Genomic DNA, 27,863 nt, shown 5'->3' with positions numbered 1-27,863 from the left:
ATACGGTGAGAGCCGTTATACGGAGCCCACCCTGGGTCTTCGTGCAACCCTGGCTCTTTGACTTTGGCAATGCGCCAAGAAGAGCACCCACCGGAGGTTGCTCCCAAGGAGGCACCTACAGGCCCGGGGGGTGTCCGGAATAATGTATACCTTGCATCAATCTTACTCAAGTCCACAGTAGTTGTAGTTGCGAACCAATATCCAAGACAAGCCAAGGTAGAGAAGAAGAATGGAAAGAAATAGAAAAAAAAGGAAAAGCAAGCAAATAAGAAGACAGAAGCCAAGAGAGGGAAGAATACAAGAAAGAAAGAACAGCAGAACATGAATAAGCATGAAGTTGTGAGGAAGAAGACGGCAGCCAAGTCAAGCCAAGACAGAGAAGAAGAGACGAAGGAAGGAGGGGAAATAAAAGAAGACAAATAAGGAGGAAGGAAAGAAGGAGAAGAAAAAAGAAGAAGAGATCGAGAGATTCGTTGTTATTGTTGTTGGCCTCATTTTGCTCTTCCTGATCTTTCTCTTCCTCTATTTCTCTCCCTCCGTTTGCTTGTGTCTTCTTCGCTTCTTGTTGTTGTCTTTGTTCTTGGTAGGCAAAAGCCAAGTCATGCGAAGGGAAAGTCAAGTCAGAGAGAGGAAGAGAACGACGATGTATTAAGAAGAACAAAAAGGAGAAGCGATGAAGACAGCAGCCAAGAGAGAGAAGCCGATAACTAAGAAGGAGGAAGAAGAAGAGAGAAAAGAGAAGAGAAAAATGGAGGGGCATCACGGCTTCCGTCGAATGTTTTAACTAAGCTGTAGCCTAGCTTCGGTAGTTTTTTGCTTTTCATGTTCTTTTATGCTTTACACCTCCAGCTCATCATCATCATCATCAGCCTGACTACTCCCACTGCAGGACAAAGGCCTCTCCCATGTCTCTCCAATTTGCCCTGTCCTTTGCTAGCTGGGCCCACCTAATGCCTGCATTCTCAATCTCATCCGCCCACCTAACCTTCTGCCACCCCCTGCTACGCTTGCCTTCTCTTGGAATCCACTCCGTCACCCTTATTGACCATCGGTTATCTTGCCTTTGCATTACGTGCCCTGCCCAAGCCCATTTCTTCCTCTTGATTTCGACTAGGATGTCATTAACCCGCGTTTCGTCCATTACCCACTCTGCCCGCTGTGAAGCTGAACTAGTAGATGCATTCTTTCGAATACTGAAGCAATGAAGGAGACAAAGAACAAGATGGAGTAAACAGGCTGGGACAATGCTGCACTCAATGATGAAATACAGAAAAATCCTGAACTTTTGAGGGCACGTTTTGCGGTTCTCCGGCATAGACGTTAAATGTTGGCGTAACGCTCTTCCATGCTGATTTGTTAGCGTGAAGTGGTGTCATGCGTGAGGCCAGAATAACGCGCCATGCTGAGTGGTCTAAATACAGTTAGGTCACGAGTGACAGCATAGTGACGTCACGTTCACTAAATCAGAAAGAAAGAGGCAAGTGAAAGTCAACAAACAAAATTACATATTCCTAGCCGCAAAGAATGTCGCGTTACGCAGTGGCAATAGCGTCCTGTGATTTTTTTTTCATTCATACTACTACCCACAAAGCTCTGCCTTAAAAAAAATCTTTTTTTTTAATACAGATTCCAACGGATTTAACCTCAACATATTTACTCGCATGTTGGTCGGTACGTCGTTTAGGTTGACCCTCTAACTTCTTCAATAAAAATGAAAATGAACGCTAGCGGGCAATCATACAATTTGATGCGAAAAATTTGCATTTGCAGTAACAGGGTGTCTTTTTGTATTGCACTTTAAGAGACGTTAAGGGACCGGAAGAGGGCAGAGTGGGTGTAACGGAGTGGATTGCAAGCGTAGCAGGGGCGGTATAAAGTTAGGTTGGCGGATGAGATTAAGAAGATTGCAGGCAAAGGGTGGATGCAGCTGTCAAAGGACATGGATAATTGGAGAGACATGGGAGAGGCATTTGCCCTGCAGTGGGTGCAGTCAGGCTGATGATGATGATGATGATGATGACAGTTCGCTTTTACATTGATCGCCCTTCCACTGCGTCTTCGAATTTGATTTCGCGGTTCCTTTTCGTTCCCAAGTTGCGTGAGCTTCTGTTGGGTGGCGCTTCAGGAGGGTGGAGGTAGCTAAGGGTGGTGCGCAACACGGTTGAGATGGGTGGTAGGGTGGAGATTAGCTTGTGGGTGGTGGACTTCTCTCACTCCTTCGCTGAGGTCTCGGCTTCGGTTTCAGACGTTCCACGCCGTTGGGGGGGGGGGGGGGGGATAGTGGGTGGCACTTACGGAGGCTTCATTCGCCTAGGCTTCACACACCGCCTTCGTTCAGTCGCTCTTACTGCTAACGCACAAAAAAAAATTTCGAATATCGCCTATGTCGTCCAATAAAAGCTTCGAGCCACCAAAGTGAAGTTAAGGAGACCATTTAAGCTCACCACATATCGAAACCACGACGGCGACGTCAGTTTTAAACTCATTACCCAGACATCGCACCGCGCCGAGCACGAAGTTTCGTTAACGTGCGAGAAAAGACTCGTAACTTAAACTACTTTTTTTGCTTTATTAATGCTCGGCAGAGAGCCTCAACGACCGCAGCGTCACCGATGTCGTACGTCAACGGCAACCGTCTTCCAGGGGAAGCTTGACGCTTCCGTTGTGCGTGGATATGTGCTCTTGCTCCTTTGCCCAGAATCTGACTCACTTTCCAAAGAGATCAAACTCGCATGCTGTCGGTCACTTTTTTCGACAACTGCGCGAGTGGGATGACGACTCACTTGAATGCTGCCGAGAACTGCCACCAACACTACAGAGGCGTAACTCACTGCACGGCTGAGCGACTGATAGAGGTTTCGCTTTTATGGCGGCGACTCGAAGTCACGCGGTCGATGCGGGGTTGGGCGCCGGGCTATCTTCGCACCGGCCTTATCTGAGAATCTGTTTTGCATGGATTTTGAAGAAAGAAGGATCAACAACTGCCGTAGTTTGTGAAAGCTGGAAGGCGGTTAGAAGGCGGGACTTTCCGCAACAGCGTCATGCCTTCGTTCGCTCCCCGTTTTTTCGGCCGGGTTTGCGCTCTGCCTTGACAGTTCCGTAATGTCAACACAGCGTGAACAACACAGACAAGAGGGAAAAAGAGACGTTTAGACGATATGGGCACAAACTGTGGTCTGTTTTGTTAACTGTGCTAATATAAATTACGGCCAATTTGTCGAGTCTCCAGCGCTTATTAACAGTTTAATAAAGTTTACCTGGTTCACATATGTAGCATTCTATAATACGGTGGAAGGGCGTACGGTCGAGCTAGTTGGTGTTGCATAATATAAAGAAATTAGCACAAAAATAGAAACGTCGTCATATGTCTTTCCTTCCTTGTCCTTTGTCTTTATTTTCGCGCTAATTTGTTTAGATTAAAACAGGGTGGCCGAAAGCTTTCTCTCAAATCTTTTTTTAGATGTCAGTGCACGCTAAAGATCCCCAGGTGGTCGAAATTATTGCGGAGCCCTCCACTGCGGCACCTCTTTCTTCCTTTATTCTTTCACTCCCTCCTTTATCCCTTTTCTTACGACGCGGTTCAGGTGTCCTCCGTCCAGGTGAAAGCATGTACTCATTTTATCACCGGTAGGCACCCGGTGGCGCTGGGAATTGAACCCTGCCCCTCCTTCATGCGAGGCGGATGCTCAAAGCACCACGCCACCGCTGCGGAGTACTCATCGCATTTTGGTCGGCATCTCACTTTAGTACTCGCTGGCAGACCGTACTCACTTCAGCTGAGTTTCGAGCGCCCGTCAGCAGTTTCGTATGAGAGCGACGAGAGTACTGAAATACTCGTTTGAAAGAAGCATTACAACGTATATCAGCGCCTTTAGTATTTGTTGTAATCTTTAAAACAGTAACAGGACAAAAATTTGCGCCAATTGGGCTCCGTGGTTGTTCCGTGGTGCAAACCACTTCTGCGGGCACTGAGGAAGTCACCGTTTGTTTCTGTAAATAATCCACAATCTAGTTGGGTCGACCCTACACAGCGATCGCGTTCACTGTACACAGTCAACAGACTTCTTATAAGCCCTATTGCCTTTCTATAGATATTTCTTTTTGTGTATTCATAGTTCATAGACTGTCTATTCACAAAATTCTACTAAAAGTGTATTGCCATATATCTACAGATTGCCTACAGGTTGGCTATAGGATTTGTATTCCCAGAAAAATATTCTCTTGGGTTTTTCTATACAAAATCGATAGACTTTATAAACTGAAGTCAATAGACAGTCTATAGACTGTCTAAAGAAATTTTTGTAAGGGAGGTATCTAAACAAAAGCAGCGCACAGCTGGGTGAAATCGTAAACCAAGGTGTGCATGTTGAAAGCAACTAATGAATGTATTTATTACTATAGGAGAAATTATACAAGATATACAGAATTAAAGGTACTGAACAGCGTAGTCCCAAAGCGAGGAAAAAATAAACGAAACTCCAAAAAGGTTTGATTTGGTTTATGGAGGTTTAGCGTCCCAAAGCGACTCAGGCTATGAGGGACGCCGTAGTGAAAGGCTCCGGACATTTCGACCACCGGGGGTTCTTTAACGTGCACTGACATCGCACAGCACAGGGGCCTGTAGAATTTCGCCTGCATCGAAATGCGACCGCCGCGGCCGGGATCGAACCCGCGTCCTTCGGGTCAGCAGCCGAGCGCCATAACCACTCAGTCACCGCGGCGGCACTCCAAAAAGGGGGCAAGCATTTCGAGTCTCAGCTGACTTTCTCGAAGTGAGTTGATATTGGACTGGGGACGTCAAAACAGCCGCGACACATGGAGAAGCGTTACGCAAAATGTCCTAAATGCTCGTTGAATGCCGTTACGTAAGCCCAACTGACCACTTGTTTTTCGATCAAGGTGCTGTTGTCTGGGAAGCGCGCTTGGCTTACGCCTCATGGTATATTGCCTCTCCTCTCCTCGAGAGCTTTTTGTTCACGTCAAGTGTCAACAAGCGAAATCGAAATGACCTGCGAGCGCTATTTTTCGGAGGGAGACGTTAACAGGCGCCTGCCTATGACACAGAGGTACGGAAAGCTAGGCAAGTTTGTTATTACTATAACACGACGACACGAGCGATGTGTCGTCGTGTTTGTTCCGTCCTCGGGTTTTTCCGCGCTGTTTTACCATGGACACCTATTACACAGACAGCAACTAACCGCTACAACCGAAATTTATGTCGCTGGTGTTTGTGACATCACATGTTGCATGTGAAGTCGGTTTCCTACAGGACCCTTAAGTATTCAGTTAGGCAATCTGGGCTAGCAGTCCTAACATTAACGATTCCTTACCTATATCAGCATCGTACCTTCAAGCGTAATGCCCATTACATTGCAGTATTGTACATGCATTTTTCTTTTGCCGAAGCGTATCAATGCCGTGACTTGACCATGATGCCCGTGAATATAATAAAAAAAAAATGTCTCATACTACACTTTTCATTTCAGAGGCGACTAGATTTGCCTTTGCATCGTGTAGGAGTCTGGTACAATATACAGTATACAACAGACAGTGTACAGTATACAGTATACAATAAACAGTATACAGTAAACAGCATACAGTGCAGATAACAGCCCAGAGCGTCGTAAGACGAGGCCGGGATTCCACTGATGTTGAAAAAACAGCTACAGAATTCATCGAATTAATTCTTTAGAAGCTTGAGGGAGGAGAAGAGGTCTCCAGTTATTTTGTTCACCACATTCAGACTTTGCATTCACCCCACTCAGAAAAAGTTAAAATATGGATTAATCATTACTCAGCTAGAGAGCTCTGAAGCACGGCTTATCTTCGAATCAATTTCTTATTATTTCAGATATACGTGATTACATTCGAGGAAAAAAAGAGCAGCTGTCTGGAAAGTAGAAGCCATAGAAAAATTGCGATAAAACACATTGTACAAACAGGAAGGATGCATAGAACAGGAGGAGCGCATCAGAACAAAATTGCGCTCGCCCTGCTCTGTGTGTCCATTTGTGTATCGTGTATTTTAGCGCAATTTTCCGATGGCTTCTATAGACCACAAATCAACTAGCCTGAAGTAATACAACTCTTGTTAATGAAAAGGTAACGTGTGCTTCTGGAAGTTTAGGCTTTTAAGGTCATGTGACTTGGTCAAAAAAAGGGACTAGTTAATTCTTAGCTCTGAATAATCAAGGGCACCGATGTGGACAGTATCGAAATTACAGAAAAACATACAAACGAACTCTACAGCCTGTTTAAGATTTTAACGGAAGCTTGCCGGCCAGCGTGAGTACCATCGTACTTGTATGCACAGCTGAAAAGAAACTCCAGTTCGTTCGACCGCACTGTTTCGCCGCAACTACCGCGCCAGCCCACGCGTCCAACGAACGAAAGACCTCACGACAGTAAGGTCCGCTGACGACGCTCAACCTTTAGGCGGCGAGGCCTAGCGGGAATACGCTGTCATTCCGATCACGCCGCCGCTAAACTCGTTACAGGACGCCGCGCATTGGTTTGACAAATATTAGGACAGCTGAGGGGCTGAGCGCTCCCTTGCTACGTGTGCTTTGCTGTCGTTGTCAACGCTGGACGGGACGAAACCGGTGGGGCAGCAAGCGATTCACTTTCGGTCCTCGTTACTGCAGCTCTTTCAGCGTGCCATTAGCATTGAGGAAGGCCAAGCTACAAGGCCGAGCGACCTTTATTCGACATTCGATGCGTCGTGCGGTAAGAAAAACATGCCGGTGCTTGTTGGCAACCACAAGTGATGCGGCACAAACGTGTTTACGCAACCTCATGCCAAGTTCGAATCGATGGGCGTGCTTCACATTCGGGCCGATGTTTTGTCGTGAGTTTTGGCGAATCGCAACGGTTGCCGTGCCTCCCTCATCGCTTGTCGATTAGAGGCTGCGGTCGCAGCGTGTTTCGTTAACGAGAGGTTCTCGGCGCAACAGCGGGACATTATGTCAGGATGTCCACTGTGTTTGCCAACTGTCGTCACCTGTGTAACATTCTCGCCAGAAGCGTGCCACTACTTCATGCACCTGGACTCATGGTTGCTCTTTGCTGCGCCAACAACAATAAGCAACGCGACAGATAGCGGCACACAGCGCAAGCAACACTTCCCATGCTCAAACCTTCGGAGCAGCTTCTGTCTAGACAGGTTGGGCCACGGTTTTGAAGGAACAGCATAAAAGCGGTTGAACGCGGACTAATTTATTTGACATTTGAAGCCGAGAAGATGCCCGAAAATAGACTCCAAGAACTTGGGGAACGAGGTACACACACTTGAACGCGACTAGTAACCGAATCACCAAACGGTTGTTGCTGTTATTGGCCTCTCGTGAAGTGTTAATGTACCGACGGGGAGTATTAGTCGGAGTTTACGACAGATAGTTCACGATGACTACAAAAGAGCTCTTTGCCTGTCTCTATTGCTGGAATTCCCGTATTTCAACGCCAAGTGCTAATTATTTGTTAACCGTTGTTCCTGTGCCCAAGTCATCTTTGCCTATCTCAACAAAAGGCTTTTAAACTTCGAAGCAACAACACTAACAACAAAGAACACGTAAGGAGCTGAATAGCATGTGCCCTGTACTGTTCCTTCTATAACTCTGTTGTAAATTTCTTCTGTTGTTATTCTGGACCTCTCAGACTAGCAGGGTCGGTCAGCTCATTCTTGCCTAACTTGCTTTAGAGGACGTTTTTATTTAATTAATTCGTCAATTTATTCATTATTTTATTCTCCAACTCAATCAATCAGTCATATAACGAGTCAGTCTTCCAATCACTCACTCAATGAGTCGGTCGATTCATCAGTCGTTCACTACGCCAATGGTTCATTAATTCAGCGTGTCAGTCACTCAAACAAGTCATGCAGTAACTCATTCAGTCTATCGATCGCTGAAGCAGTCAATAACAAATAAATAATTCAAACAAGCAATCAGCCAATAAACTAGTCCTTAATTCAATCAATAAGTCAATAAATAAATCGATCTATCAATAAATCATTCAATCATTTAGGCAACCTGTCGATTAATTAATTAATCAAAAACCAACCAACCAATCAGTCAATCCGTCAACGTGCAAATAAGTCAGTCATAATTGTTCACTCAGTCACTTTATCAACCAGTCAATCAACAACCAATCAATCGCTGAATAGGTCATCTATCAGTCGCTAAATAAGTCAAACAATCATTGAGTCAGCCACTCAATCAGTCAGTCAGGATTTCAGTCAGTAAACCAGTCAGTGATCGATCCATCAGTAATCAGTCAGTCAACCAGTACTTAAATCAACCAATCAATAAATAAATCAGTCACTTTGTCTTCAAATCAATCGATATTCACCTTCTAATGACCAACCGGATGCTGCATTCAGTGATCCCGAACGAATGTGAAGCGAGAAACCCGTCCATGAAATAAGAGGCATGCCACACTCGGTAAAGTGTGCTTCACTGACAGGCAGCAGTGCACAAGGAAGGAGCATCCTGTTTGTGCGCAGGGGCAGGTTATTGGAAGTTGGAACCTCACGTGATGCTCTGTTCGGCTCAATTATGGGCGAGCATTTCTGATCCTCTGTAGTTTTGCGCATCATGCTTACGACGCGCAGATTTCGTGATATACCGTCTCGGGGAGTTCGAAGTGAATATCGGAAGTGTTCACAGGTTGCAGTGACGGCAGCGGTTTTTCTTGTTTTACAGCAACAGCTGTTTGTTAATGGCCCCTTCCCCGAGATCTCGATGCAAAGTAAATGTGTCGGCATGTAAAAGTGTGTGGAGAAGACTGCAGGGGAGGAGGAAGGCGTTTCGGGACGACAGTGGGCAAAATAATGGGTTGTTTTAGGAAAGGAAAGAGTGCAGTAACTGTTTCACTTCTCGGTGGACACCTGAACCGCGCCGTGAGGGGACGGATGAAAGAGGCAGGGGAAGAATCAACTATAGAGGGACCGTAGTGGAGTGCTCCAGTATAATTTCTACCACACCTGTAGATATTTAACGTGCCTTGACATCGCACAAAGGGGTGACTTTCGCGCTTTGCCTCCATCGAAACGCGTCGGGCGCGGCCGGGATTGAACCCGGGTCCTCAGGTTCAGTAGCCGACTGCCCTCACCAATGAGTCACCGTGGGCAGAATTTAGCGTGAGGAGACGAAGGAGTAAATGAGGAGAGCGGAGAGGATCGGGAAAGTGATAATGACCGGACTGGACGAGAGCGCGCGCCGTTGTCCCATCTAGGCCGGCCGTGGCGTTTGGCTAGAAGAATAGGCACCTGTGCTGTGGATCACATCGTGTAACGGTTCGAAGCAAACGGGTTTGTTTCCGGCGCATCATCCGGTGTGATTATACGGCGTGCTAAAAATTGAAAACTCACTGGACGGTCGCCACACTCTAACGTAAATTTCAGTGACACATCACGATCGGAAGTCCGCCATATGGTGTGGTCGGGGTGGATGCAACATCGACTATGCAGAATTCGTTCCCCCATTTTGAGAGCACTCAGTGTCTGGCAGTAGGGTTCCCGCAGTGGTTGAAGTGCTCTTCAAGCATCTTTAAGAAACTCTCATGGACGGTGGCGCCAGCTTTCTTTCTCGGTAATAGTGAGAAACTCTGTTACCCCAAGCTGGTAACTCAGTAATGGCGTCACGTATGCGCTCCTCTCTTGGTCCTAATAAGGACTGATGGTACCTATAAATAAACAAAAAAGCCGAGTGTTTAACATGAAGGTATATTGCAGAGCAAATAGGACATGAAAAAGGGGCGGGCCTCACAGTGCGCTGTTATGGTGTCCTCTCCTTCAGCAAGCAGACGACAAACATGCCGAGACAAAAGACACCGCAGCAGTACACCGGAGTGTGCATTAAGGCGTAAGCCTTTCTTGGCTCATAAGTGACGTGGACGGAAGTTGCAGACCGAAGATTGTGGACAGAAGTTTGTGGACGGAAGTTGCCCGCTCGAACTGTCAATCATGAATTGTATGGTAAATAAAATAAAAGGTAAAAGTTAAGCAACAGCTGATAAGCAATATAAATGTAATAAAATAAAAACTAGAAACCAAAAAGTCAAAAAATAAAATAGAATGAGAAATAATTAAAACAAAAATATAAATTAGAAATTAAAAACTAAATATAAAAATAAAAACTACAAAAATTATGAAAAAATGAAAATGAGAGAAAGAGAGGACAGGGTAAGGATTTCGCATTTCCGCTCATAAGCAGAAGTAAGTGCAATCCTGTAAATTTTCTTTCGTTACGGCTGGGTTCTTACTGCACTGCGAGGCAACTTCAATGTGCAAAATATACCCAAAATATACTTTCTGAGCATCGAATAATTACAACAAGCCGACATTCGCCTAAGCTGCGAATATTTATGCGAGATATTCTCTCTAAAGCTAGCAATATTTCGTAGCCGGTGAGAGCTTCGTAATCGCGACCTCGTTTCATCATCATCATCATCATCATCATCATCATCATCGTTTCATCATCGTTTCATCATCGACCTCGTTTCGCCATCGCGCGTTAACAAGGCCGAGCCACTGACAGACGAGACGTGACTTCCAGAGCGATCACGTAATAAGTGCGCAAACTAAAAGCAGAAGAATAGAAGTAAGCCAACAAATCAGCAAACTCCTACGTCTCTGCTTGGCGGGAGGCGCGCGAGGCACTAAAAATCGCAGCCGACAGCGTTCGTGAACACTCATCGAAGATACTGCAACAATGGCATGAGCATGTGCGAGTAGTACCTCGTTAAAACGACGCAGCATGGTGGCAGCTTGACGCGGGGTCGAGATACCTCGATTGATCGGAAGAAAGAGGCTCTGTATTTGAAAGAAAGAACGAAATCTAGTGCATATTTGGTAATTTCTTTTCACTCGTTCATATTTTCTCGAGGAGCTCGAGTGGACTTACTTATCTGTCACACTTCGCGCGTCGGCATGCAGCGTCGTCTGCTTCTGCCGTTGCAAAGGAGACGACGTATACACGCGGAGAAACATACTCGGCTGTGATGTAGTCGGCATAAGCTATTCAAATTTCCAGCTTCCTACTTGGCTTGGCTGGCAATTGGCCGAATACGGGGACCTTGTCATAAGAGCATGATTTTTGCTTAGGCAAATATCTAAAATATGTTTTCCTTTTTTTGCAGACGTCCCTAATAACATCTTTCTTGCTACATATATCGCTTTAAAGAGTGAAAAAAGCACTATTAAAATAATTTTAGTGCTCGAAGCGTGACGCAGCGTGCTTTAGCGGCGTTGTAAACGTAAAATTGACGCTTCCGCTTAACGTTTAGCTATTTCAAGTACGAAGATATAGCACTTTTCAGAACTTTTGACGTGGATGAAGCTCTTAAGAAACTCGCGTAGACAGTGGTGGTGGTGGTGCGCTACTCCAGGTATAATTGGAAAGCCTCTTTGCCGTTTGAAGCGACGCTCTGCCTTTATCAATATTGCATGCATTTAGCGAGAAGCTGTAGGTGTGGATCAGACTTTTGCAAGCAGGGCGCCTTCGGTATTAGTGATCACTCCCCGGGGATTGTTGGCTGCAGGAGTTTGAGGACACGTCGCGATCTGAACGCTGTTCGCCAGGATCGAACTTGAAATACTAGCGACGCATAACACGTGGGCGCCGTACTGCTTGTCTGCGGCGACGCCGAAGACACGTTTATAGCTTTCCTTTTAGGTGGGAACGAACGAAGGAGGGAAGAAAGCGAGAAAGAAGAAGCGAGGAACGAGGAAAATGATCGTGTTAGACGCGCCAATTGCTTTGCCGCGTATTACGAAGCTGCGTTGGGCTGCGTGAGAAGGACAACGCACCACTGGAAAGAATTATAAGTATGGACGAAACCTACGTTTCGAGCCAGAAGGGAGTAAAAGAACAAAATGGTAACCTTTCTGTCGGTCATGGAGAAACAATTGATGATGGAAACGTGTCTCTTGTGTGGCAACTTTGGGTATGCTAAGTGGTAAAAAATAAAATAAAAGAAAGACTCTTACTCGCGTCATTTCAATGAGTGGCTTCTTGTCGATCTTCTTTGTACTTTGCAGATTTGGCTTCTAGAGTAATAATTTCGCAACTACGGAGCAGAAGGCGCACTCTAATGGAGCAAACGCTCCTTTCAATACGATTGCTTGCGTCAGAAAAAAAAGCTATTGGGAGGCTAAAGTCACCTTAAAAATTAAATGCGATAGCATTAGCTTTCACATTGGTCGTGGCTTCTCTAATGCTCTCTGTTCTTGAAATCTATGCTGTGCATGAACTCTTATGCTGTCTAGAAACTAGGTTGCTCACAGCGCGTTGTGAGCAGGTTGTGATGACATCACAAGGTAACGTGATTTCTCTCGACCAATCAGGGAATTTAGCGACATCGGAGGGAGAATTTTTCTCCTGTTGTGAAATCTTATGCAATTGCATTATAAAGATGAGGCCGCTACTTAGTTACCTTGCATCGTTATAGGTGGATAAAAAAATGCGTTAACCGAAAGGAGTAAAAAAAAACGGACAAGGTGTTCGCAAGCTGACAGGGCTGGAAGTGAAGGCTGTTAGTCATTCATTTGCCGTACTCTTGCAGCATGGACAAAAAAACCGGTATCGGCCGTGAGCTAGAACACGGCATTTGCTGACGAATTGCAGACGGTGTATGAACGCAGTGCACCACAGGGACGGAACTGGAATTGTGCGCCTATCTGTTCCGGAAACATATCCTCCTCCTCCCCTATCTTTTCGCCCCTTATGCTCGACGAATTTATTCATTTATATTGGTATATTATCTGAGGTACAACCGCATTTCTTCGTAGCTCGTGCATTTAAATAGGAAAACGAGAGTTGCACCTGCACCGAAGTTTCCTCTTAAAACCAGTAGCACTCCTAGCCTAAAGCCTTGCAGCTTTAGATGAGGAATGATATGTTTAAGCAGGTGTGCTTGCATACTTCCTTGAGCAGCAACAACATTTCGCAGCTCTTGCTGCTGAGTTGTCGGAAGCAGTCGTTTCACACGAGTTCGAAAACCATACTGGGGTATGTGAAGTGCAAGGTGCTGTCTGCTCCGGCTTCTGAAGATCTCCTGGCTAAAGGAAGTCTTGTTGGAAAAAGAAACAACGTCATGTCTAAAACGCGGGCTCAGCATTTCCGTGCATTTTATTCTTTACCTTTCTTAAAGAAAATATCCGGGAACATGCGATCAAAAACAAGCCGCTGCTGAAGCACTTTGATCTTGAGACAGCATGCATTGATTTTTCTGTTTTATCTACAAACAAGGATTGTTGCGTCCTTACCATCTCAAACATGTCTTGTCGTTCTCAAAATTCAGCAACGCTGAGCGGACTTTGAGACAGTCATTCCAACTCTTTGCCCATAATACCGTCGTCCGCTGATACAGTGTTTTAAAAACACCAGCTCTCCATTTACAAGGTGAACCGCCGTTGTTTTTACTAGACTTTATTGTCAGTTCAAGGCCTTGCCTTTCTACTCTAAATACGTCTCCCACTCGATAAACAGATGTCAAAGCAATGTAGTCCGACCGAAAGCAGACGACAGTCCCGGTCTCAGTTGTATACGTAACTCACTTTAGTGGCCTCAACGTTGGGGATAATATTGATTGTTTACACTTTGTGTTGTGCTTCGAACTAAGTATGAAGCATGATACATTTAACTTTAGGAACGTAAACAGTCAGGCAATAAAAGTTCACATCATTTCTTGTGACGCACTTGCTTAAAATGTGCAACGCCAGATCCATGGAGCTTCTTCGCGTCTTCAGTTCCTTTAGCGCCTTCTGCTGTCATTCGCCTCATCTTGGCGGCGTGTTGGTCAAGCAGAAGTAACACCTAGCCATGTCCAACATTTTCGGACAAACATTTTGAACATTGTACTTCAAAGGAGAACCACACTCACACGCACACTCACACGGGACAAAGGCGCTCTGTCCCGTTCTTCCCTCTCGCGCGCGCGCGCGTGTGCGTGTGCGTGTGTGTGTGGTTTTGGCACCTTTAAAGTACAATGATCAATTGCCAACTAGCCCAACAAGAAGTTCTCTTAAAAAATTCTGAAACTTGTAAAATTGTAAGACACTCTTATAGAAATATTGAAGGTAATGGTCCACTCTTGTGATGGGTAGCAACATCTTTCTTTTAAAATGTTTCCATCGATCGCATCGAACAGTTAACGCTGCCGTAGAAAACCAATGGGGAACGCTTTTGACAATAGCAATAACGTTAATAGAAAAAAGGAAACAAGACCGCCGTCGGTTGATCTGCAGATATATTGATTTTAATAGGATGTCTTACATTTTTTGAAAAAAATTGCGTTCACAAACGGTTTGCTGCTCAAAAATGCTTTTTTTTTTCAAATTTGTTGGGTATGTGTGAAGAACAGACAAACAAAATTCGCAGTTAGGGATCGGGATCGCTTATAGGTGTTATCATAAGTCGTGCTTTTGGTCACGAGGTGATTTGGTTGATGTGTTCCCGACTTACACTCCTTGCGAACTTACAGCCGGGCACTTGTTTCAGGTATCGTTAACTATAGCTGGCCGCGTGAAGGCACTGGAGGACATGCAGTGACCGAAAACATTTTTCTGACGTGGGGCTCGGTGGCTAGATTGCCGATTATTTCAACAGTCAGTTATTTGGGCCCGGGAGCATTAAAGTATCGAAGCAACAGAAGAAAATAAGAATGTAGGGGGAGGGCGTCTGATACCCGGTGCCTCCTGCAAAATGCTTTTTGTCGCCGTAGGTATTTTGAAAAGTGCTGTGAAAAACTTCAGCAGCTTTTTTTTTTCAGCGACAGCAGTTAGGCGCTCGTCCGTGGCTTTCTCGTCGCCGTAACTAGTGGGTGCTAGCGCACCCTACACCAGTGGTCACGTGACTTAACGCCTAAACAGATATCGTTGAATCTCCCGTTACATTGTCGTAACCGTCCTGTGAGTTTGTTTTTTTTTCTGCAAGAACTCTGCAGGACAAGGGATACTGGCATTCTTAGGTGACGCTAGCTGCTTTCCGGCTCACGTGACAGTGAATGTTTCAGTGGCAACGTCAGAAGTTGGCTTAAAGGAGCGAGCGCCCAAAAATGGTAGAGTGGATCACAATGCAAACGCAGACCTTTCTGAGGAAGATATATCTGTGCACAAGTCATTTTCAAACAAGAAACAAGTCTTATTTCGTTGCACGCTGTTCGAGAGCCGCAGGCAGTGGCGTCTCACGCACTGATACGTCTACATAGACCCACAATTAATTGCAGACTCTCTAAAAAAACACGCGCATAATACATTTAGAAAATTGTTCACCCATCTAAAAAGCCGTTTCGCTTCTATGAGTCCTTGTATATTCTTCTTGAAATAAGCCGCAAACTTCCGAATGCGCGTCTATGCCTCAAAGCTCACCCACGCACGCTACAAGGCCGATATCGATTGTGATGAAAACCTGAAACCTCACTCGCATTCTTACGAAAAAGTGTGTTATGTTCGACGCTTCCCGAGGCCACCCCGGCCGCTGGTGTTCGCCACTAACATCTAAAGGCTAAACACACCCATTTGTGGCACCAGCGCTGTCACCCTGCCTAGCACAGGAGGAGTGGTGTTTTGGCATCGATTTTTCTGGAGTTTCGACAAAAACCCAGGCGCTAGCTGTAGCTGCACCACGCAGACAGCACCGCCCCCCTCCCAAGTTCTCTTGGCAGTGCTCAGCCAGCTGCCAGCATGCCCTCTGTCCCCCCGCTAGCTATATGAAATTATCTTGGCCCCTCCTGAAAAAAAATTCCTGGCTACGTTCCGTGATACGCAGGCAAGTTAGCCATTGGCTCAAGGATGGAGGTTTTGGAGCCATTTTAGGACCGTGTTGCCGTCTACAAAGCACTAGACAGAAAGCAGAACTTTCGTTTGTACTTTTACAACCTACAGCACCGGGAGCATCACAGGAGGTTGACAGTGGGGCTTGGAAAGCCATTCGGACAAACCTCCGAAATTTCCTGCGCATTTCTGTCACTTACTAATGGACAAGAGAGGACGAAATGAAGACACCGGCACTGTGTCGTCCCATTTTGCTGACCCATTCCGTATAAAAAAAGTATATATACTTCGTATAGAGTTTGTTGCCTTCATGTAGTATCTTCATTTATCTATTGGCAGTCTATAGATTGAATGGACAATGCTCTACTGAAAGCGTCTATAGGATTCGTATTTTCTATAGACTAGTCTATTGTATTTTTATGGTATATAGACTAGTCTATAGCATTTTTATTGTCTACAGACTAGTCTGTATGATTTTCATTTTCTATAGACTAGTCTACAAGATTTGTCTGTAGAAAGACTGTAGACCTTATTGGCAAAACTCTGTGGACAGTCTCTAAACTGTGTAAAGGAAATTTTATACGGGACTCTCCGCGGTTGCCATGAAACATCACGCGGTGCGGTCCCAAAGTCGTCGAATTTTCGGTGCTGGTGATGACTATAAACACAGTGTTTTTGTTTTGCTTTGTGCGTACGCAGATCTCCGACTGGCGGTTCCCGTTCAAGCGCTCCTTCCACCCAGTGTGCACGTACGACACCCGGAAGCTGGTGCGCACCCAGCTTCGCTTCTGCGACCCGGTGGACGTGGACGAAGAGAACGAGCTGCGCACCTACGAGTACTACGAGGCACTCAGCTGCTCGTGCCAGGTGTGCGACTCCACCTGGACCAGCTGCGAGGGGTTCAGGCAACCCTAGACTCAGCCGGCGCGGCCCCAGCTCACCAAGGAGGACGCGTCCCGGGAACCGCACGGCACGCTGGGCAGGGCTCTGCTGCTGCCCTTGTTAGGCGGGTCACCATCCCAGCCGCGTTGAGAGAGAGAGGGAAACAGAGCGGGCCGGACGGCGCTGAGCTTTACGTACTACGATGGAAAAAAATACGAAGCTGCAACAAAACCCTGTCTGACCGGAAGGACCCGCTGGAACCGACAGCACGCCGACCCGTTGGCTAGTAGCATTATAGACAGTGACGTTTCGGTTCCTGACAAGTGGTCGTCTGTTGGTAGCTGAAGCGTCGTCGCCTAACCTAGTTTGCTGGCGTCCTTGTTGTTTTCTTGTTCTCTAATTCTCTCGACAGTGCGCAGTGTTAAACCAATTAAAGACGGGAGCATACATGAATACTCAAGTGACAGTGCTATTTATATATTCCAGCCGAAAAAAGCCGTGGGGCCACAAGGGAGGGTTCTACGTCTTGTTTTGAAAGCCCTGAAAAAATAAACGGGGTTAGTGGATTGATAAATTAGCGTTCATTCTAGTTCGTAGCTGTTTGCCTCCTATGGTGGTGAGAGAACTGAGAGACACTGCATCTGCACCGGGTCGGTCGGCAGACCGAAACACCGGAGCCGGGTGCATTTCAAACACACACGTCAGCTAACGGCCCAGCATGCGTCAACGTGGCGCTTTCACCGCGACACTGCAATGCTCACAATTAGTTGTCCCTACAGTTTCAGTGCTACAGGTAGCCTTGTGAATTTGGACTACTACTACCTTTCAGCAAATACAGCCCAATAAAGATTTTCAACGAGCTTGCTTGCATATTAAGGGAGGTGGGCTGTATTTCCTAGCAGTGCCTGGCTGCGTTAAGACAATTGAAATAGGTTATTTTTTAGAATGACATCTTTTCTCATTCGAAGTTCACGGCTATTCCGGGAGATTTACTGGAAGTCTACGGCTCAGAATGGCGGTGGAGTTTTCTTGTACCGAAAGGGAGGTCCTAAATACGTTGCGTATTTCTTCACCCATCACTTGAGCTTATTTTCCCGCGGCCACAGCGGCTGGGAGCTGCACTCACGACCTCGGGGCAGACAGGCTGCAGACGGACGCAAGGGTATGCGCGGCTTTTCCCGAACGACTGGCTCTGTAACCACGCGCCACGCAAGGCAGAGAGCAAGATAGCGAGCGATAAGCGTAATGCTGCGAGTAATTTATGACAAGCCTTAACGTCGACTGCCGGTGGAGGGCGCAGTAGTCGTGATGAAATGGCCATTAATTGTAGACATTGGAAAACGCTAGCCAGGAGTTGGCGCCATTTTGGTGAAGAACCGGTCACGAGTGTGGTTAGATGACTAAAGATAACGCATGAAACCTTACTCTCTCGGTTTTGTCTTGGCTTATTTTTGTTCCTCAAGTTCTTCAGCCTGGTTACTACGTCTCTGGCATTGCACTTCGGACGACAAGGTGCAGACTACGTCATACGTCATTAATTATTCGTCGCTGCCAGACAGCAAAATCTAAGACGGTATACAAGCCGCAGATGCTTCAAACCGTCGCACTAGGCTCCGTGTGCCTCATCACAACTCAGAAAAGTATCCGTCGTGGTGGCCCTGCGGCTATGACGTCCTGCTGCTTAAGCACGAGGTTGGGAGTTCGATCGCAGTCTCAGCGGCCGCAACTTGAGAAAGGGCACATGCAAAAACGTTCGTGTGAGGAGATTCCTACGCATGCCAATAAAAAAAAGTAACGGGAATCATTCCAGACTTCTCCACTATTGCGTGCCCTGATGGCTCAACGTAGTCCTTCGAAAGTCTGTAATCCGCTAATTTTAATTATTTCAGGCCAAGTGAAGGTCTGCCACTGTTCGGTGCGCTAAGCATAGCGTTTGCGACACGGAAAGTGAACTGGTCTGAGCTGGGCAGGAGAGGTCTTGATTGGAATCAGTGCTTGACACTGCAGTAAATTCCTTAACAGCCCAATGTCATTATCCTTATTCACATGTTTTTAACGATTTCTCTGTGCCTTTCTTCACTACCTTCCTAGGACCACGAGCTCTTCATTTTCGACCGAAAAAATAACAAGATGATTTGAGGTAGTGACAGAATAATGTTTTACTGATTAAACCCTAGTTTGAGAAGAATACGGTTTTAAAGCTTGCGGTGGTTGACAAGTTTAAAATATGTCGCAACGATTTCTGCTTCTATTACTTATCTATTCTCTAAAAGCTTTTCATTTACTAGAATATACTTTTTTCTGTTCATATGACGTTCATTTGAAGTTATTGAATGTACTGCAACCATGCGTTCAAAGCCATTATAAATATTTTAAAAGATAATTCAGCCTAAGAATTACTGCACTTGCTTATTCGATGCCACTCCAGGCATCAACGTTATGAAACTTAGGAGCTTGAAACTGCAGCCTCATGCTACTTTCTTTTTTCTGAGGTTCTTTTGATTCGACAGCAGTGCTTTAAAGGGGGCTAGATGTTCATTTAAAATGACACACGTGTGCGCTGACTTCGGAACTGACAACACAAGGAATACACCACCAGACACAGTCACGTCTGCGCTTGTCTGCGTCTCGTGATGTATTCTTTGCGTTGTCTGTTCCGAAGTTAGATCACCTTTATGTCATTTTGATTCGAGCACGCAGTGAGTTCGAGAGATGATGGTGATGATGAAAAACATTTTGTTCAGTAAAGAACTTTGCGCCCCTCAAACTGGGATGGGCTTTAAGTCCAGGGCTCCTACGGCCTTAGCTATTTGCTGCAGCCGTTGAACCAGCTGTCTTTCGTCCTATATGCTTCAGCTGGACAGCCTCTCACTGCTCAAACTTCGAGCTAGAGATTTTCGGGGCCGCCTGCATGCTTTGGAAAGCCCATGTAGTGTGTGATACAGCTTGATAAGACAACTGTAATGCCTCCCACTGAGCACTTTTTTTTGCTTCCAAGTCTCTTATACTTATGGAAAGAAATGTTTTTAAAATTCAAAACATCTGCTAACCTTTTCCGAGAAGGCATAGAAAATACTTCTTTACACATCATGAGCGTGAAACGTAATGATTAAACGGTCAGACAGCAGCACGAACCCCACAAAAATACTCGGTGAATGGTGTAAAGCACTTCGCGACGTAAACTCTGCACGGCTCGGCCCGGTCTGTCTCTCAGCGTAGAGTGATCCCAAGACTGGGGCGTGTAAAAAGCAATGAGAGGGGTGTGAAACTGTGTGCAACCTTGCTTTTCCCTATGCCCTCGTGCAGGGCCTATGTAACAAAAAAAGTTGGGTTTTCAAAGTCTCTCCTTTCTCGTTTTTTTTTTCCTCTCCCAGTTCGTAACGCAGTAAGCGTACTCATGTTTTGGGCCTCTGGATGGCCAAGTTGTAGGCTCAAGAAAAGTGTTGTTGCGCTGTCTTGTAAGCGTGCCACGTTTGTAGAGACGAGCTTAAAAAACCGGTCTTAAGCCTCGTTGTTGATAACCTGAAGGGGCGCTAAAGGGGATTTGTTTTGACCGTCGCTTTATTAGAGACGTTTAGCGTAGTGCATACCGCCACCGCTACCGCGGAATCACTTATGCGCATGCGCACTAGAGGATCGCGGTAAGTGGTAATAGATAAAGGTGGCGGTATACATTATGCTAAAAGCCTCTATTATGTGTTATCACGAAACCACGTCACATCATGTTTAAAGTAAAATAGCGGCCCTTTTCATTTTGTCATAACTAGGTTTGACTGCAGTTGGGACAGCCAAGGTGGTGACGTGTTACATGAGCAAACGTTACACGGGTGAATGAGTCCAGCTAAGAACGCCAAGAGAGGTATATCTGGTTGATGGGGATGACACGACTGGTCTTTGCTTATGATGTCACACAAAATGTGGTCTCCAATTTGCATTGTGTCCTTGGTATCCCCATTATATACGATCAGACATGCTGCCTGTTCGTTGCAAACGTAGAACATGCCTATAAGCGGCTATATGCAATGTAACTGGAAATGCCAAGTAGCGTATGAAGATTAAAAGCTAACAAAATAAAGTCGTTCTATATTGCATTTTAAGCAATGGCTGACCGGCTACGCACCTATGTTGATCATTGCAGTCCTCGGTTGTGATCGATACACTACCTCAGTTGACGTGCCATTGAAACCCGATGCTTATAAGTTTGTTGACACGAAAAACGAAAAATGCACTGGTTTCTTTCTCGGTACGTAACCAACATGGTATCATGTGCTTGTTAATAAAAAAAATGGAGTCAGTCAAACCTCACTGTTCTGCTATTCTTAATGGGCCTCTGCTGGTTATCAGCCAATCAGCAATTGGTTATGAGCATTTTGTAACTTTTGCATGCTTTAAATCAGAGTTGAATGCTCCCATCACTGTTAAAGAATACTGCTGTAGTTGAAAAACGAGCCATGAGGTTTGAGGAAAGAGAAAGAAAACTTGCGAGTTTGCTGCCAACTGAACTTAACCGTTGAGATTCCCTTTCAGAACATGTCAGGCTGGAAATCTGTACAGACTTGAGCAGGCTTGCGATATCTTGCGATGTGTTAGCGCAGTTTCTGAGCGCCAGCACTGGCGGTGAAATTCAGCACTGCTCTAAATATTCACCTCTCTCCCTCGGAAGAGCACCGCTCGCTAGCGCTGTAGGCAAGTGTGTTCACGTCTGTACACAGTCTAATAAGAGCTCCTTAAAATACCTAGTGTTACATTATCAAAGCCAGGCTAAATATCAGTGGACACAATGATCGGCGATTTTTGTTTGTTCGAATAATGAATCCCATTCACACACACGCGGATTATAAGAGTCAGTAAAGAGCACATGGAGTCGGTATAGACTATAGACATACATATGGAAACTAACGGACATCATATGATCTCATGAACTTTTTATGGGAAGTCTTATAAAAATGGTGCTGAATGCTTTCGGACTCCGCACAGACAAGATATAGATTTCCATATATTTTAACATATCTTATGGACTCCATATTACCATAGTTTCAATACCAGCAGCTCCTATGAAACGTTGCAGTAGGAACACAAAGAAAAAACGTTTGAGCGTGCTTTTTCAGGTGGGACAGGAAAATCAGGCACAAAAACAGTATAGCGACGACATTTGCTGCAGGATAAGACAGGTTTGCCTGTCACAGGGACTGGCTCTACGTAAACCCACAACATTGCGGTGTATTCCATTCATGTGAGAAGTGTTTCCAGCCTGTTCGCAGGAAAAGCTGTCCCATTCAGGTCCGTTCTCGCCTCACGGTTCCTCGCGTCGCATTTCATAAACGCGACGGCGTCGGCAACCTCATGCCTCATATTACTTTCGTTTCTTACAGGGACCTTTAGACAGCCTGTAAAATTTCGGAGGACACACACTGAATAACGAAACGCGTATTCGCCGCATGATTACAAGCACGTAGAGATACAAACAGGGCGTAGTTTATTCGTTTCAAGTGAGTTTACATCCGTTATAGAATGAACTGCAAGGAATGCTGCAGCCCCACCGCATCAGTGATGCAGTCACGTTTCCATTGGGCAAGGCGTGAGTGGAACTGGAACTGCATAGCGCGATCTGTTTACTTCTGACCCCGCGTGAACTGTGCGACCTGTCACGAATGTAAAACCTGCGTCAAAAAATGGTAAATAAAAAGGGCATTGCGATGGGTAGTATCTTTCGAACCTTATGGAAGTTAAATTGCGGTAAAAACCGTCTGCTGCCGGTGCAGCACATAGGGTTCTCAAAACGTTTTCGCGAACTTCACTGATAAATAATCTCGCAGCGGAAATAAAATGAAAGATGCAGTTTAGAGTGACGAATTAAACGATGAATTTCTTTGATGACTTTGAATCACAGTATATTTTGGTAACTCCGATACAAGCAGCCGAAGCAGTTTCATGCCACTCTGTCTGCCTCCAAAACCGCCACCGAAAAACATTGCGACCCGACCACATTCCCTATCGTGGTAATTTGAGTCTTTTTGAAGAAGAAGGCACCTCCAGAATTGAGATTTGCACTTTGCGCCAGCAGGTGTACCACTTACTCCATCGGTTCATGTTAAGGAACCTGGAGTGGTCAAACATAATCCTGAACCCTCGCCCGTAGTGATGTTGAAAACATGAAACGCAAAATAACCTTCAACCTCTGTTGCTCCATGCAAGCGCGAAGCCACAATTCTCTCTAGCTCAACAGCCAGACTTTCGACAAAGCGTGGTTTTGACGGCATTTTCAAGCAGAAAACCAGGTGGAAGTAACGCAACCATTCCACGGCCACAAATTTTTAAACAGTTTTCTTTGTTCACAACAGTAAGCGCAGAGCGAGTATTCATGCTCACAACTTTTCCAGATGTTGCTCCCATAAGGAGAGTACAATTCTGCCGCTCCCATCCGGTAAGCGAGCCGAAGAGTACACTCCAAACTGAAAGGAATAAAGAGGGAATAAGCTGTAGTGTGCCACACTCCTTTTTATAAAAGGGAGTAAACTAGAAGACAGCTTACTCTCTTTTTACTCCTATATATAAGCTCGCGTAGTCCGAGCCGGAGAGAGAGAATGATGTGCTGAGTCCAGGCTTGCCTGTTATGACTTTAAACACCCGGGTGTCTCCTACGCACATAACACGTGTCTGTGCTTACGTAAGTGTTTTTTGCTCGGCTGCTCTCGACTAAACAAAGGTGACTGCTGTTTCTCTTCAAAGCTTTCCAGCACATCTTACTGCACCTGATGTACACTGTTGTCCGGTGGCCATCACGACGATGCCCTTGGGTATAAATGTGGTTGCCCTCCTCATTGCACTGAATGCACCGGTCTCTACCACCAACTTGCTTTGTCCGAAACTTCACTACTGCACCACGCACTTTAAGAGCGCCGTTTACATTGCTAGCATGTAGTCGAACGATACGCCGAACAGTCGAGAGTGTTGATAGAGCAGTGGCCCGTTACGTCACAGCGACTATACGCTTGTTACTCGCAGCTAATCGCGCTTTTTGTTTGCACAGCACGGCGCTAAGCAGGAGTTAAAAAGGAACTCTTGATTCAATAGATGGAAATAAAAACACTACAACCATGAAGAGGCAGTCAAGAAACTATACGTAAAGTAATGGTTACGAGAAAACGTGTACGGTGCAGAGTTTATACCAACTTTCGACAAAGACTTATTTAGCTAGATTGTATTGTACTTGTATTTATTTTCATTTACCAAAATGGCAAAACTTGAGCAGCTTGAAGGCGGCCCTAATTTTCAATACAACGGCAACAAGGCAAAGCATAAACACAGTTATACGTAACAATGAAAAAGAATAAATGAATATGCGATAAAATATAGGCAGTAAAGGGAGTGCATTGGAAACGTCGTTTCGATTTCACACATATTCGAACACATTATTGCACTACTCTGGGTGTGCTCTGAAATCATGTAGATACAGAAGAAAGCACAACATTTGGCAGACATTGCGAAATATTGCGATTGCACAGTTGTTCGCAAACAAAAGGACGGAAATCTCGTTTTTTTTTCTGCAGATTCTCATTCACTCCTTGCGAATTAGCAATTTCTGAGGCTGCTTCCTGGGCCTTGACTGAGTCCCCCAATAAGAAAAAATGCAGCTTCCCACGAACCCTGCCTAGCAGAAAGCCGAGGCTACATTACAAGAGAAACGTCAACTGGTTACCGAAATTTCAAAAGTGAGGCCGGACTGGAAATTGCAGTTATTCAATTCTCGGAGGACTTAGCTACCACAGTGCATGTTGCATTCGGCTAGCAAACCCTGAGGGCGCTAAGCGGTCGCAAGCAATAGTTAAAGTGAATCTGACCGATGGAGCCCTTTTAGGGAAATTCATTGACTTGTGGGACTTCTGGCCCAATTTGGTTGAGCACAAGCAGAAATCTTTCGAAACACCCATGCGTCAAGCACAGAACCAAGAAAGAGACAGATCTCCCCTATTTTACCGTTTGCCTGGGTCTAAAAAGGCAATGAACTTTCGTGAACGTAGAGAAAAGGTAAAAAAAAATGAGTCGTTTAAAACGAAGATGGGTTCTATTTCGGCAACTTACGGGGTTCTGCTGAACTGAGCCTCTGAGATCCTTTGGAGTAGGAGCGGCGAAAAGCAAGGTAATAATGGTGTGGCGCGTTTTCCCAAACATATACGCATGTAGCGTAGGCTAAAATTGATCGGTCAGCATTCCTTAGTACTGAAAAGAAAAAAAACAAAGAAAGCAAGCCTAGAAACGAGTGCATTTGCGCCGACAAAATGTGTTTAAAATTGCACGATCTTCGCAGCGATCACTCAAGCGCAAGAGGCTATATTCGGGGCCACCTTAATCGAACAGATCGCGTGAACGCCCCACCCTTGCTCAACAAGTGAATGATCGATCTCCAGTGCTTCGCGGGCAACAAACAGAGGCGTGATACGTTTTCCCACCATTTCGTTTAGTCGTTTTTATCGCTCATTACAGCAATCTCTCTTATTTGTTGTTGTTGTTGTTGTTGCGCAGCTGTTACTTCCAAACCGGGAGTGTGGTTGCGTTAGCCTCGGCATGAAAAGCGAAACGCGAGGATTTTTTTTGTGACGTCACATGCATGACTCACGTATAGAAAAAAATGTGTAACCACTTTAAAGTGAATTCGATTCATTCTATCTACACAGCAAACTGCTCATTTTCACTAGGCAAATTTGAACTAAGCTTATCGGTAAGACGTATTGGATGGACTGCGACGACTTTGAAAAATATGGTCCCCCTTCTCGTGAAGCCTTAAGCCTCAAACCGTGGCTTCTTTTGAGCCTTGTTCATAACCAACTCCAGCATTACCTACTTGTCTAAGAACACACTGTCTGTGAACAACCATAAACCATACTGTTTTTTTCCTAGTAGTTAGAGGGCGGGCAGATAATTCTTGAAAATCACAAAGTGAACAATAGAAAGGACAGCCTCTGGGACTTGTCCTCGCCCAGACAAAGACTAGACGTCACGTCGAAACATTGGCAAGCACCCTGAGGCTTTCTCCTGCCCTGTTCATTTTGTGGCTCTTTTCTCCTTTAAATACCTATAGTTATTTATTTGAATCAGTTGCAGAATATCTGAAATGAAATATGGGGGCAATGTCTCTATTTCGACGCTTCCTTGCTGGGTACAGAAGATGATGGCACAATTTCATAGCGTAACTGAGGAAGCAGAGGAGATTGGTATACGCTGGGTGTGTCTTGTGCGGCTCAAGGCGGCGGAGTATGAAGGTTATGATTGGACGTGGAAAGTCATCTTGGAACCGGATGTTACGAGCGGAACAGGGGAGTTTGAAATGTGCACCCCTCCTGCATTTTCCTAGCTGTCATTTGCACCCAGCTGCACATCACGTGGCCTAGCCTTACCGAGTGTTCATTTGTGTTCACTTGTGTTCACGGTGTGTTCAGAGAAAGATAAAAGCAAGCTGATGAACCAGCAAGCGGGAGTGAGCACTTCTTGTAAACTCTTTTTTCCGTGTGTTGCACCTCGTGTTGAGAATGTGTATGTTTCAAGTGAGTGAAAATTTGTATTTGTTGCCCAATCCGAGTTCTTCGATTCGCGGGAAGCTATGTGCCAGCAAAGTGTGATGAAAAATAAAAAATAAATTCAGTAAGATGTTCACTGTTTGCCTTCTTTTTCAACTCAGTTATCTGCGGAAGTATTGTCACCAGCTCGAATACGACACTCCCGTAATAAATTCCAAAGGACAACAGAGCACACATAAGAATGATTCCATAGTTAATGCGTTCTTCTCTTAAGCGCTAGGCGTTATGATTCTAAGAGATTATTTACATCTAGCCAAAGTTTCCGCCTTAACAAGTCTCGTTTATAATCCAATGGGCTCAGTCTTCATCCTGCTAGCGCCGGTCACGCATGTATATGTTGCTGTATTAAGGGGGGGGGGGGGTCATCATCCCAGCGACTCGGGCTATGAGGGACTCCTATTGGAACTGAATTTAACTGAACTGAATTGGCTGTTTGGGAAAGGAAATGGCGCAGTATCTGTCTCACATATCGGAGGACACCAGAACCGCTCCGTAAGGGAAGGGATAAAGGAGGGAGTGAAAGAAGAAAGATGTGCCGTAGTGGAGAGCTCCGGAATAATTTGGACCACCTGGGGATCTTTAACGCGCACTGACATCGCACAGCACACGGGCGCGTTAGCGTTTTTCCTCCATAAAAACGCAGCCGCCGTGGTTGAGTTCGAACCCGGGAACTCCGGATCAGTAGCCGAGCGCCCTAACCACTGAGCCACCGCGACGGGTGATCCGTAGTGGAGGGCTCCGGAAATTTCCACCACCTGGGGTTCTTTAACATGTACTGACATCGTACAGTACACGGACCTCTAGAATATCGCCTCCATCGAAATTCGGCCGTCGCGGTCACGATCGAACCCACACGTCTTTCGGGTCAGCAGCCGAGCGCCATGACCTCTGAGCCACCGCAGCGGCGCATGCGTATGTTGTTTTTCGTCTTTTTGCTGTTCTTAATCGCTAGGCGTTATGAGTTCGGTGTTCGCTGTCAACAAATTTCGGTTACATCGCGCCAAAATACGCGCACTTTCGAGAAGCTTGCAGGCAAAGCAACTCCTTCATGACACGTAACACGTCGCAATAGCCAAAATGTGCTAGGGTGCAGCGCCCAGGATAACCGCTTTTTCGAAATTCTACAATTTGATATGGCTACTACTTAGAGTGGGCTACACGCCTCTTAGTAATATAGGAGCCTAACAACAATTATTAAAAAGTTATCTGTTCAATATTAGTTAACCGGACTGCTAGTTAGTTAGCACGTCATAGCTGTATTCTGATGCACTACATCGCAGACAGTGCTACGCAGAAAAAGGCGCTCTTGTAACTAAAAAAGCCGGTTTTGAAAAACAATGTGTAAAGGCTTAGGTGAAACACCCTGTTTAGGAGGAGCCTGTCAAGTTTGATCTTTTTGCACTCAAGTTGTCCCCAAGCTGATTATCTTTGCTGAAGTGATGCACCAGCGCGCACTGTTCCGCGTTGCAGGATTATCAAAGCGATTATATTACGACAGTATGAAAAGTGGGAGAGGGCGAGGAGGGAAGGGTGTGTGTTTACGTTAGCAGTTCGCTTCGCGGACAGTCCGGTAAACCATGCAGTAAGACCCATGTCTCTGGGCTGCACATGCTGGCTTATTTCTCTAGGGCACC

At 45.6% G+C, this 27,863-nt stretch overlaps 1 protein-coding gene across 1 annotated transcript in view; it reads left to right on the top strand.

Moving 5' to 3' along the window:
- Window positions 1–26,273, top strand: part of Gpb5 (Glycoprotein hormone beta 5) — a 52,790-nt gene extending 26,517 nt beyond the window's left edge. Inside the window, exon 3 of the mRNA XM_077637943.1 lies at window positions 16,472–26,273. Within this exon, the coding sequence (XP_077494069.1) occupies window positions 16,472–16,687 (216 nt within the window). The 3' untranslated portion in view covers window positions 16,688–26,273. The remainder of the gene's footprint in view (window positions 1–16,471) is intronic.
- Window positions 26,274–27,863: the final 1,590 nt, after the last annotated feature.

This window comes from Amblyomma americanum, chromosome 9 (genome assembly GCF_052857255.1).
Source record: "Amblyomma americanum isolate KBUSLIRL-KWMA chromosome 9, ASM5285725v1, whole genome shotgun sequence".
NCBI lineage: Eukaryota > Metazoa > Arthropoda > Arachnida > Ixodida > Ixodidae > Amblyomma > Amblyomma americanum.
This window is presented reverse-complemented; position numbering and strand designations above follow the sequence as displayed.